At 36.6% G+C, this 13,220-nt stretch overlaps 1 protein-coding gene across 1 annotated transcript in view; it reads left to right on the forward strand.

The window, feature by feature from the left end:
• The first annotated feature begins 378 nt into the window (after window positions 1–378).
• PDE11A (phosphodiesterase 11A) overlaps window positions 379–13,220 on the forward strand; it is an 81,355-nt gene continuing 68,513 nt past the window's right edge. The window contains exons 1-4 of the mRNA XM_009333210.1: window positions 379–468; window positions 2,635–2,775; window positions 6,422–6,486; window positions 11,004–11,139. Of these exons, the coding sequence (XP_009331485.1) occupies window positions 382–468; window positions 2,635–2,775; window positions 6,422–6,486; window positions 11,004–11,139 (429 nt within the window). The 5' untranslated portion in view covers window positions 379–381. The remainder of the gene's footprint in view (window positions 469–2,634; window positions 2,776–6,421; window positions 6,487–11,003; window positions 11,140–13,220) is intronic.

Raw genomic sequence — 13,220 nt, forward strand, 5'->3', positions numbered from 1 at the left:
AGAACAAAAAAGCAGTCCAGAAAAATAAAGAATGCTTTTTCTAGGGAAGCTGTGGTGTCTACAGTAATTTAATGTAGTCTTCAGCAGACATTTTATAGACTTGAGAATCTGCAGTTTTCCGGACAGGTTATGGAGGACCCTCACTGCTGGGACCTGTGAACTCAAATGCATTTGTTCTTTCCTACCCATTTGATTTCTGTTCCACCCATTTTATGTGCCTTGCCCATGATGATTTTGTTTTGTGTTTAGTGTTCTGCTGAAGAGTGAGCAAGCAGAGACCTTCCTGGGACATGTCACCTAAGTTTAGGTCTCTTTGCTAGTAATATGAGTATCTAATTGCAGTTGTTTTTAATGACTGGGAGTTTCTTTTGATACTAGGTGATGCAGATGTATCTTCCATTCTGTGGGATTGCCATATCCAATGCCCAGCTATTTGCAGCTTCAAGGAAGGAATATGACAGAAGCAGGGTAAGTAAAAAATGTATATTGGACCAATATCAAACCGTCGTCTTTTGTTCCTTCAGATTCCAGCTATGCATATGTGTTTGCTAAGCAGACAGTTTTAACTGTTTTATTTCAAAAAATGCATTTTCACCAGATCACTATCTTAACTGAGGCAACAAGCACAGAATGTGGGAGGGAAATACGCTCATGGTGGTGGTGGCTGTTGTTTTCTGATGTCAGTTCCATGTTTTATAGTGCTGAAACAATTGCATTTGTGACACAGACGGTGCAGGAGAGAGTGTTACTTTGGCAGAGATTTAAACTCTCATAAAATTCCAGTAATATCAAACCTTTGCCATCCTGAATTTGTAATATTCAATTCATGTGCAAATAATGTGGATATATCTTTCTAAAAGTAAGCAAGAAAAAAACCCCTGTATGTGAATTGTTTTGACAGCATATGTCTGCATAGATACATTACTCATGATTGCTGATGCCATGCATGAGTTGGGACAGGAGGCTCCAAAGAAGTGAAAATAATGCTGAGCTCACGTCATTTACTTCTCAAAGAGGTCTTTATTATTTTAAAAAATAAAATGGTAATTTTGAGGTTTTTTGATAATTGTTGGCTTTTTTTTTTAAATAACCTTTCCTGCAATGACAGGAAATGATACTTTTGTTATCATGGATCACAGCTCCAAAGCTTCAGTAGAAATACCACTGCTAGTGCTGAACCTACTCTTGCTTCACAAAGCAGGGGAAACTACAGTGGGGTGGGTCTGTGTATAGATTACTGACATTTGTATATTCAGGATTTTGGTGCTTTCCATGTATGGAAACTAATGCTTTCCACTACTTACAATAGCCCTTTCTAATGGTGTATATATCTAAGGGTCATGAAGCATCTGAGCTTGCCTTTTGTCCAGGTCTGACTACAGAGCACTATATTTTGGTGTGGAGATGTGGAGGAGACTTGGGGAAAAAAAGATTTTCTGCCAAAGATCTTTTTATTTGTTTGATGCTCAAACAAAATAATTGTTTGACTGCATAGAGACGTAAAATTTTCTGCAGATTCCCAGCCTGCAGAGGACAATGACAGACTTCTGAGGAGTCGGCGTTTAATCTTCTGAGGGAGGTATTCAGCAGAAAAGTATTAGCGACAGTCTCATTCTTCATTAGAAAAGTATTAGGGACATTCTCATTCTTCGTTAGAAAATGGTAAATTCTGGTGGTTGGACACATCAGGAAATTGGATTAGAGATACAGATTCTTTGGGTTTTGTGGCTGCTTCAGTTATGTGAGGCATAACAAACATCGTTGCCATTTAACAGCTACGTGGTGGTCTGTACTTAATTGTATTTCCAACCTTTTGGGGGTCTTCAGCTTTGCCCAGTCCATGGCTGAAAATAGTTGGCAAGTAACATGTGATGGACAAGCCCATACTTTGCCTTCCCTATCAAACTGCACACCAATGGGTGGCAACTTCCAGTGACTGGGGCCAACATTTTGCTGATGGACCACTGCGTTAGGAGAGCTATGACCACTAACGTTTATATGCTTACTTATATGGATGTTCTTTAGTGTTGGTGCCCTAAACCAGAATAGAATAAAGGAAGAAGCACACTTCTTTGGGCCCATGGTAAGAAAGAACGTGGCCTATTTTTAAAGTTGATGAAATGAGAGGGGAAGCCCTTCATTTTAAAACATTGTATTTTACAGACATGTTGTTAGTGGTAAAGACTGGATCAGAGTGCTGTTGGAATATGGAAGTGTTGATGTGGGGTTTTTTTTTTTTCTTTCCAGCTTTGAACATGCAAAATGGGTAATAAATGAATAAAATAGAGTTTAAATGCACCAGCAAATTCAATATAGCAAATCAAGTAACTCAATCCATACTGTGTACTTGGAGATGTGCATTACAGCCATTGTTTCATTTTTGGACCACAGTGAAATAGTTTGAAAGATTCCCATTGTTTGTTAGGAGTTGGATTGTGCCCAGGTGTGAGCTAAGAAATACTTCTTTCTTTCTTCAGATACCCCCACCCCAATTCTGTTGCCATAATCATTAAGAACTTTATTTGAATTAAGATTTCAACAGATCACTCATATTAAAATCAAGCCCAGAGATTATCCCTCCTTGTATTTATTAATTCTACAACCAATACAGGAGTTTTCTGTCCTTGTATGCAGGCTTTACTGGAAGTAGTGAATGACCTCTTTGAGGAACAGACTGACTTGGAGAAAATTGTCAAGAAAATTATGCATCGGGCCCAGACTCTGCTGAAGTGTGAACGGTGCTCAGTATTACTTCTGGAAGATATCGAGTCACCGGTAAGTATGGCTGCACATTCTGTAGAAAGGCTAATAATTTGAGTGGTGGAGCAGCTGCTTTTATTGTGGTGAAGTTGTTTCATATCGTATGTAAGTACTGAACAGCAAGTATTCTTCCAGCACATCATTCTTAAATGTATGTTAGGTACAGGTTGAATCTTTATCAACACCACTGTTGTGGTTTAACCCCAGTAGGCAGCTAAGCCCCACGCAGCCACTCACTCCTTTCCCCACCCCAGTAGGGTGGGAAAGGGAATTGGAAGGGTAAAAGTGTGAAAACTCATAGGTTGAGATAAAGACAGTTTCAGTAGCAAAAGCTGTGTGCACAAGCAAAGCAAAATAAGGAATTCATACGCTACTTCCAATCGGCAGGCAGGTGTTCTATCATTTCCAGGAAAGCAGGGCTTCATCATATGTAATGGTTACTTGGGAAGACAAACGCCATAAATCTGAAAGTGCCCCCCTTCCTCCTCCTTCCCGCAGCTTTTATGCTGAGCATGATGTCATGGTATGGGAAATCCCTTTGGTCAGTTGGGGTCAGCTGTCCCAGCTGTGTCCCCTCCCTATCTATTGTGTGCCCCCCAATCTATTCACTGGGGTGGCAGAGTGAGAAACAGAGAAGGCCTTGACATTGTATAAGCACTGTTCAGCAATAATGTAAACATTCCTGTGTTATCAACCCTGTTTTCATCACAAATCTAAAACATGTCACCATACAAGCTACTATGAAGAAAACTAACTCTATCCCAGCCAAAATCAGTATAGTCACTTTTTCAAATGGAAACTGAAAGGTACATTTATGATTCCTTCTGCTCATTTGAAGGCATTTAATGGGATGTCTGTAAGTTGATGATGGATCTAACTATCAGTGGTGTGGTCCAGCTGTGATACGCTGTGATTCCCAATTGTCTGTGTGATGGAATTAGTGCTTACTACAGAGCAGCTAGTACAGCTTAACTGAGAGGCAAGGTGCTCCTGTAGTTTGCTTAAAAAAAAAATGACCTGAGTTGTTATCAAATATTTATTTGCTCAGTTCCTTTCTTTCATGGTATAGCCAATGGAAGGAAAGAAAAATCCTGTCTGTAGCTTCATTTACATTTACCTGGAATTTATGACCTTGCTAACATTTTCAGACTAATAACTTATCAAATGGGTGGTGCTTGCAAGCAGTTTCAGAACTAGAAACAGTTGCATCATCAACCAAATCTTTCATTCTCATTTTTAGAACTAACCTTTTCTGCATACATTCCAATAAAGAATTATCAGACATCTTTGTTGATATTTCTACAGTGTTCATACTTTTGCATGTTATTGTTGTTTAACTGTAGCAAACTGAAATACTTATGTAGTTTCTATTCTACTATGTAACATGTTGCATTTTTAATCAGACTACTGGTCCCTCAGAAATAACAGATAAAAATAAACTCATCAAGACTTTGTTAACTGACCATCCTGCCTGTGTATTCAGCTACTCAGTGGGCTTTACAGCAATCTAATCAGTGTCTTCACAGTAGTCAGCTTCTGAACTTGCCTCATGAATGTTTGGGGTTTTTTTGTGAAATCCAGTATTTGAATGTGGAAGAACAGCAAGACAGAGCTGAACCTGCAACACATGGAGCTTTCTCAGCTACTTTTGGTGGCCACTACTCCATGGGATGTGTTCATTCCTGAAAGTTTTCCATGCACTCTAGCCATTGGCAGGGGTATGTTTGGGAGTAGCTACGTTTGCACATTTTAACAAGTTTCTTTAATACTTCACAAAATAAATAATGAGAACCAGTCTCGGTTCCTAAATTATGAAAATGCTGTGAAAAGATAAGTCCTCTTGCTATTTTGACCTAGTAATTTTTCCCTGAGGTAACAGAAAATCCATTGGAAAAGACACATCTGCATACAAATGTCTAGATAGTCACGTACTTGTTCTTGTGATAGGAAGAAGCTTTTGCATTAGCAGGTGAAGAGAAAATGTGACTGTCAGCTTTAGTGAAGTATGTTTGGTTTTTGCAATTGCTCTGTCCACTTGAACACAGAATAATTATTTCATTGTAGAGCTCTGTTAAGTTGAAGAGATGGACATAAGCTATATGAAAGCATTTGTCAAGAGTTGGATTTCATGCACAGTTTTGACAGGGGCTTTCACTGATACTTTGTAGTACTACCGTTCATAGGGTATGAGAACCTTTTTAAAAATGTTTAACATTTTTATAACTATTGTTATTAGTAGTAAAAGAAGTGACTGCTTTTATATTGGTAGCTCCCTTCAGTGTTTTCAGGCTATTCAGCACAAACTATCCTCCTTCCTACTGATTTGAGAAGTAGTTGAAGGATAAAAATGTTGCTTGTAATATCATTGTTTTTTCTATCCAAGTATCTTTGGATTCACTGACTCTGTAATTGATTACTTGTTGCTGGGCTGTGACAACTCTAAATGCTTATCAGAGATGGAATCATAAGTTTGTGTGTATGGCAGAAAAAAACCCATTATTTTCTTTCCTGGAGGAAAGCTGTGATTCTCATTTCATTTAAACTAATAGAAATTAAGTACTTTCAGTGGAGTATGCCCTAAATTACACTAGCTTTCATAAAAGCAAGATCAAGGTTTGTATTTCGTTTATATATTCTCTGTTATAGAATTTTAATGTTTCTAGTTCATTTTCTCTTTCTAGACCCCCCACACTGATTTTATAATTACAAGATACAGTTCTACTACATTCTTATGAAATGTCACTATGTTTGCAAGTATAATGTGATTTTTATTTTTCACAGAACAGTAGTACATTGTGTTAGTAGCAGGCTGTGGGTGGCATTGTTCACTTCATTTTTCTGCTCTTGGTACTATTTCTACCTTTGAGCACAGAGGGTTTTTCTTCCAAACCACAGGCAATGAGTTCTCATTCTTCTAGACCAAATTCTGAAATGTGGACAGCCAAGGTATTCAGTTAAGCTTAAACTTTTTCTAAACAGTCATAAATCTTAGGTTAATTTGGAGTAGGAGAATAGCATCTTGCCACCCACTTGGTCATTTTTACAAGTGGCAAAACAGTTATTTTCCTGATTTCCTCCTATTTTGGAGGATTAACCTATATATCAAAACAGATCTCCATAGAGTAACTCAGTGTTAAGCCATATCTAAAACATTGTCATTTGTACATCGCGTGAAAAGCTTTTACAATACAGAACTGAAGTGGAGGATGGGGACTCATACTAGCATCCACAAACATTACCTGTGTTCTGTGTCACATTAGCCACTCTTAAAATGTTTCACTTAACGTGCTGTTGGCACATATGTTCAAGGAAAATCGATTGCAATTAGTAGTGCAAATGGGTCTTTCTGTTTATTTTCCTGTATTAAAAAAGTGAAGTTTGGGCAAAGCTCTTCCAAAGCCCTTTGAGGGGAAGCATATACTGTGGCAGAAAATAGTTTCCTGAAGGAATCTAAAGTTATCATTTGATTTGATATTGTTTGTTGGTGAACTGTGCACAGTGTGTATTTTGAACATGAATTCTCCATTGGGGGAATACAGATTGAATTATTTTTCTAAGACCGTTGGATGAAAATATGGTTTAAATATAGGAACCTTACATTACTCTCTTCTTACATATTTATTCATCTTAATAACAATTTTAAGTTACTTTTTTGTGACAGGTGGTGAAATTTACAAAATCCTTTGAGTTGTTATCTCCAAAATGCAGTGCTGATACTGACAACAGGTTAGTGCTCCTGGCTTCTATGGTAATGGATTACTTTATTTTTCACATAGTTTTAAATTTGCTTGATCATAGTTTTATTTTCTTATGGAACTTTGAGTAGTTTTGATTGAAGAGTGTGAGCCTACAGTTTTTACTCAGACAAGATTCCTGCTTGCTTCAAATGGAGACTTGCTTGAATAAATATATGTGCCTATATTTTTTTATATATGTGTGTGTATATATATGCACTAACATTGTATCAGTGTCTCAGAGAAGAAACCAGGAAATAACTGATGACTCTTTATTGTTGAACTCGTGGAGAACACACAAATGTATGGCATAATAAATACTGAAGAAAAATTACAAAATTATTTTAGATTGATTGTGATCTCTTATAAAATGCCTCCTTACAATTGTGTTGAAAGGTTTTCAGTAAAATTTTATTTCTGTTCTTGTCATTAAGTTGGAAAGCCTAAAAATGTCAGAGAACATGTATTTCCTAGAAATTGTGTTCCTGTGACTAAATCTTGTTTGGGAGCCCAGTCAAAATATAAGTATATGTTTTGCTTAGTAGGAGCTGTATTTAAATGTGGATAAAGGGCTGATTGTAAGTAGTACTACAAAGATCTTTTTGTCCATGTGGGGTTACTATATTAATTCCTACAAGATAATACAACTGGTAACAGTTCACATAAAATGTCCTACATACCAAACAAGTGGATGAAGATTCAGAGCTATTGTGAGAAGGTTTCTCCCATCTTTCAGGGCCCAAACTCAGTGACTATCATACACATTTTATGCAAATCAATTCATACTGATTCTGAATTAGAATTTTCCATGTCAAATGGCTGCCATAATGATAAACCTAGCCTTCTGTCCAACTTGCTCTCCATAGCTTAGCAAACTTGAAGATTACTTTGTGTTTTCCCATATTTAAGTCCTTTAAGAAGCTCTTAAAAATATTTTTGGGTAATTTGCCTTCTTTCATGCTTTATTTCTTCACCTCCAGTGTGGTAAGAAGCCACCACTTCATTAAGGTGAATGTGCACATTGTACTCCAGATTACGACAGGTCATAATTCTTAATGCTTTTCATTGATTAATCTCACAGCATTACAAAAATGAGTAGTGTTATTTTTAAGGTGTGCACGCTGACAGCAGAGTCCAGGGCCACACAGAAAGACAGGTAGAAGCTAGACCTCTTCCATGCCCTATCCACTAGTTGAGAGATGGGAACAGTGAGACAAATGGAAAAGGAAAACAAATGATAAAGAATAGGAAGGTGTAAATATGAATAAATCTGCTGATTCATCTGGGAATCACAAGTTACTGCTTTTGACAAAGAGCTTCAGAGTAGCAGTTGGTCTTTCCTAGGTCAATTAAATTGGTGAAAATACATTCCTTTTGTTCAGGGACAGGAGTATGAATCAAGGGATGTGGTTGTTATTCTTGTTTTTCTCAAACTTGATCTGTAGCCAGATTAGTCAAAACAATGTAGAGTGGTGTCAAGATAACCAAGCTGGCTCATTTCTTGTTACCATAGTTATATTAACACGTTACCAAAAAGCAATTTGTAGTAGCCTGCTCTGCATGTAGTCAAGATTATTTTAACTTTAGTCTGAGACATGAATAAACACGTGCAACATGGTAGCTAGTCTTTATAAGATTTATGAAGGTATATTTCTGTGCATCTTAGAAAAAGCAATAAATCTTTATATTTTCATTTTTCATCCAGTGGAGAGTGAAGCTGGTTTTACAAAGACTAAGGTTAGACTGGTGGATATGATGTCACATTTGGATCTAGCACAGGCACAGCTTGAGTTATTGGCACTATAGAGGGAAAATAAAGGTTATTTAGGATGCAGAACAATGCCGTGAGCCCTTGACATTTGAGCATTTTTCTAGTGAGTTTTGCCCTTTTCATTCTACATTCTGCAGCCCTAACTGATGTAAAGTCATGAGACGTTTCATGTGGAAAAAAATGGCAAGATGAGTTTCTTCATCATCACACCAGTGAAGATAATTATTTCTTTGAAATTTTAGTGGAAATCCAAAGAGATTATAGGTTGTGAACAGTTCTAGTTATAAGTTCTATCTCAAAGAGAGAGAAGCTGCAAGGACAATATAACTTTTCATGTCCTCACATACATTCTCACACAGTTTTAGAAGAAATTGGCTTTTCTTTTGCCCTTCTTACATCTGGCTAATAGCAGTTCACCTGTTTAGTCCCTAAATATTCTCTCATCTTTTTTTCTTTGCTGTTTGTTGTAAAGAAATACCTTGCAAGACCATACTTGCATTTATATGTTCAGTTTGCAATTATTCAGCACGCACCATGGTCAAGTTTGGTTATTATCCATATTGGCACACTGATGTTCTCCTTTTTGCCAATCATTTTGTTCTTGAAGTACAGGTTTGCCAAGTCTCCTAAATTTTCTCTCCCTTTGAAAAAAGATTACATAAATCTTAGAAGCCTTGAGGGTTCACCCCATTCCCTGCAGTATTTTTATGCTTCTTAAGGCATCTTTCTGCTCATCTAGTCCTAGGAGCTGGAAGGGTTCATGTCACTGTTTAGAGAGGATTGAAGGTACCCGTGATTTTGGCTGTACCACTTCCCTACTGTACTTTCTGCCATCCCTGTCAGGGAGGCTTTGGGGAAGATAGCAAGGCAAGCACCTGCATAAGGGGAGCCTGCAGCACTGCTCGGTGCTCTTGAGCTGGGTTTACTCTCCTGCCTGGCATGTGGTGCTCCTGCTAGTGCGTGGGCAAGACAGGGATAGTGGTGTGCAGCTGCCTGCATCAGTCCAGCAGGACTCACTCACAGCTTTCCGCAGTTTGGAGAAAATTGTTGCCTGTGATTTTCAGAGTAGCTTCTGAGCTGCTGAGGATGGAGAGAGAGCCAGCTGGCTGCGATTTGCATCAGAATTAAACATTGATATTTCCTCCTAGTGAAAGTTGAGTGCCTCTCTTCCAGGGTGTAGTTGTAAAATACTTGTTAGGACTGGAGACAACATAGTAGAACATGCTTTTAAAATTTCTTCCTGAATTACATCTTGTTTCTTTTACTTGAATTCATTTGCTGCTTAAAATGCTTGACACCCATAATCCAGTTCCGATTTAAAGTGTCTTATAATATGATGATAATATCTTCCAGATTTTTAAGGTATGAACTGAGCTATGCATTTGAAATTAGATTCTTATCCTTAAAGATTTTTTTGCTTCTCAAGTATTGATGTCTGAAATAAATTTTAAATTATAAACGTGAATTTTTTTACTTAGTTCAAAAAACATTACATTTCTGTAAAGGTTCCTGTCAAAGTATACACATAACATTTATTACAGTCACTCAAAATTCTTATCCCAAATGAAAGTTGATACACTTAGATTTATTTGTGTAAATCATTATTATTATCTTTCTTTATAGTCTTTTAAGAATATTGAGTTTTCTTTCAAATGAGTGACTTAGTTGAATTAGTCTCCAGAAAATCAATGCAGCCAACAAAAAATCAATCCTTTCACTTTGATTCAGTCTTCCAAGCATTTTACTGTGCATCCTTCTTTCATTCATGTGCATTACTTTGAAGCTTCAAGCTATTGTAGTCTTCTCCATGGCTGCTCAGAGTCACTTTTTTCTAAGTAATGTTTCTCAGGTGTTGTAAATTGATCAGTTTTCTTCTCAAAACTAAGACAATATGCATTTGTTTATTCACACATGAATAGCTACCCCTTGCCAATGTCAAAAACCTATCTGCAATAAATCAGTGAGACCTGCTGATTAGATTAGGTATAAGGTGAGGACTTTAAGGTCTGTGTAGATACTGAATTTTCTGGAGTAGCTGTGGTGGAGTGTGGTGAGTTGAGCCCATAATTCTCGTGTCTTATGTTCATTTACTGACAGCCTTCTAGCCCCTCAATAGTTGTGGCAGAAGCTCAGCCAGAAAAAAAAAAAAGGAAACATTAATGTATTGTATGTCTACTTGGATCCACCTGCTGCAACACACGTTATTGATTTTAAGACTTATTTCATGATCCCTTCTTCAGCCACTCAGGTCTGGCATTTCAGACCGAAATAAAAAAAATGGCATTTCCCTTGACAGGAAAATTATTGGAAGTATGAATTAAAAATACCTCAAATTATTATACTAATTTGAAAAATTAAAATCTTAAAATTATATATGTTCAGGTAGCTCTACATAAAATATTTAAAACTGGTTGCTTTTGATGAGCAGGCCTGTATCCCACAGAAACTTAGAACATAATCCCACTCTTGATTCATATGTAAATGCATTTAATTATTAAATGCTATATTTAGTTTACTTTGGAGACCAATGCTATTTTCAAGAGAAAGAATTGTGTAAAAGAGAGAACTTTTGATGTGCCATTTCAATAAATAACAAATTATTGTTACATAGATAATGCTTAGTAACCATTAATAACTGTGAATGGTTCTGCTGTTCTGTGAACATGCCCGTAAGACGTGCTGGACTTTCAAGCAACGTTGACTGTATTCTTTTCTTCCCTTGTTATGCCTTTTGATAGTTTCAAAGACAGCATGGAGAAATCATCGTCTTATTCCGACTGGCTAATAAATAATAGCATTGCTGAACTCGTAGCTTCCACGGGTCTCCCAGTGAATATCAGTGATGCCTATCAGGATCCTCGCTTTGATGCTGAAGTAAGAGATTTTTAGAAATGTAAATATATATCACATTTTTGGCATTGCAACTAACACAATTTTATCATTATAGCCAAGTGGCTGTAAAATGTGAATATTTATTTTGAATTATTTTTTCTATCCAGTATGTCCTCCTTCTGATCTGCTGGTGTTGACATGGCTTTATACAGTAAACACAGGTCGCTGAATTAGTGTATGATTTTAGGCAGTTATGTTAGTTTCAGTCTGTGATTCTTTTTTTTTTTTTTTGTCTTTATAAGTGATACCATTGTCTATCAAGTGCTTTGATATTTATGCAAACTGATTTTTGTTGGTGAAAATTCCACTGTTGGTGTTCAGTGTTAGCAGCACCATTGTTGTTAGCTGTTGGCGTGACTGGGACTGTACACACACAGAGTGTAAACAGAACTGCTATCTAGAGAGACAAATGTTGTTTGTGATCTAACTTAGTCAACTAACCTTTTAACTTGCACAAATAAAGTATACACATTGGATTAGTTATTTCTCCAAGATACATATCACTTCTAATAAAAGTTGTTTGCGTATCCTAAGGTATTCGTTCCAGCCTCAGTTAGGAAGGTGTAGATACAGATAAAAATGTATACGTATACTTAACGCCTAAATAAATGTTAGAGGCGTATGGAAGGACAAAATCTTCACTAAATTCTATCCAGTGAAACAGTATTACTATGGGGGACTTGACCAGCAGCACATTAATCAGCGGACAGCCTTGGTCAGCAAGCTTGCCAAACTATATTACTACAGTAAGTGTGCTTGGAAGTGTTTCATGTTGCAAGTTTGCTTGGTTCCAGTTTTATTCCATGTGTCATTAAAGGGATTATCTCTCAAACCAGCAGAATTTGTCAAAACAAGAAAAATAAAAGGGGCCTGCTATAAAAGTGTACAAGAAAACTGTGTTGATGCTAATTTGTTCAGAATTTCAAAAAGTACAATTAACGCCTGGGCTCTATTTCTTGCCAAATAGATATGCTAAAATAAAGCATGCCAATCCTTGATATGTTTGCAGTTGTACTTTTAATCTATCATGTCCTAAATAATTCAGCTATCCATTTGTTTCACAGTTACTCCTTTCCAAATCAGAGGCACTGCACAATTTATATATAGAAAAAGAAAATACTTAATACAAAGGGCAGTAATTATTTTCTGTTGGTGGGTTCCTATGAAAATTTAATTCTTAAATTCTGTTGTTACAATCAATTATTTCTACAGACAGTCAAGTGTAGTAAGAGGAATGTATTATCCCTTATGACTTAGATAATCAAACACACATTTGTAGTTATGAACAGATATTCTGTTCTCTGCTTCTACTAAAAACTTTTTTTCTCCCAAAACACTAATTGTCATTTTAAAATGTTGATGCTCAATTTTAAATTCATTCACAGATAATTTAATGCCAAAGTATTTTCATTGAGTTCATTTTAAGATATACACCTGAGGCAATTGTTGCCCCACTCCCATGGATTTTAGATGGCCCTCCATGCTGATTTCAGTGATGAGTTCTGAGTATGTACAAATAAGCAGTACTCTAGTAAAACTCGAGTTATATCTTTTGCTAGCTAGGAGATCAGTGATCCCCTGCTGCCTCCAGTATATGAATTATTGCTGGTCTTTTCTTCTATTACAGATTGCCTGTAGCACTGGCAGGTTTAGTAGGAGAACATCTCCTGATCTCCTGTGAGTGGGCTCATCCCACTCTCTTACTCTAATCTCTTTTGAAAAAATATTTTCTTTTCCTCAGATTTTGCAACAATGACCCTAAAGAATAAAGCTTATTAACCATAGAAAAGAGAGAAACAGTGACACTTGTAATAAACGGCAAAGTTTTATACTATATTAGATAGAAAACAATAAATGAGGCAGAAAATTCTCTTCAGAACTACAGGACCAATTAAACCTACATAGAAAATCTCAAATCTTGATTTTTGACCTCATCCTTCCATTTCTTCCTAGCTTGCATTTCTGCACAATTCCCTACTTACTCTTGCCTTTCTTCTGAAAATGTGTATTTCCTGTAAGCCCCCTTTTATAGCTGTTTTGCTAAATCCAATTTCAGTTTGAAA

This window comes from Pygoscelis adeliae, unplaced genomic scaffold (assembly GCF_000699105.1).
Source record: "Pygoscelis adeliae isolate BGI_AS28 unplaced genomic scaffold, ASM69910v1 Scaffold160, whole genome shotgun sequence".
NCBI lineage: Eukaryota > Metazoa > Chordata > Aves > Sphenisciformes > Spheniscidae > Pygoscelis > Pygoscelis adeliae.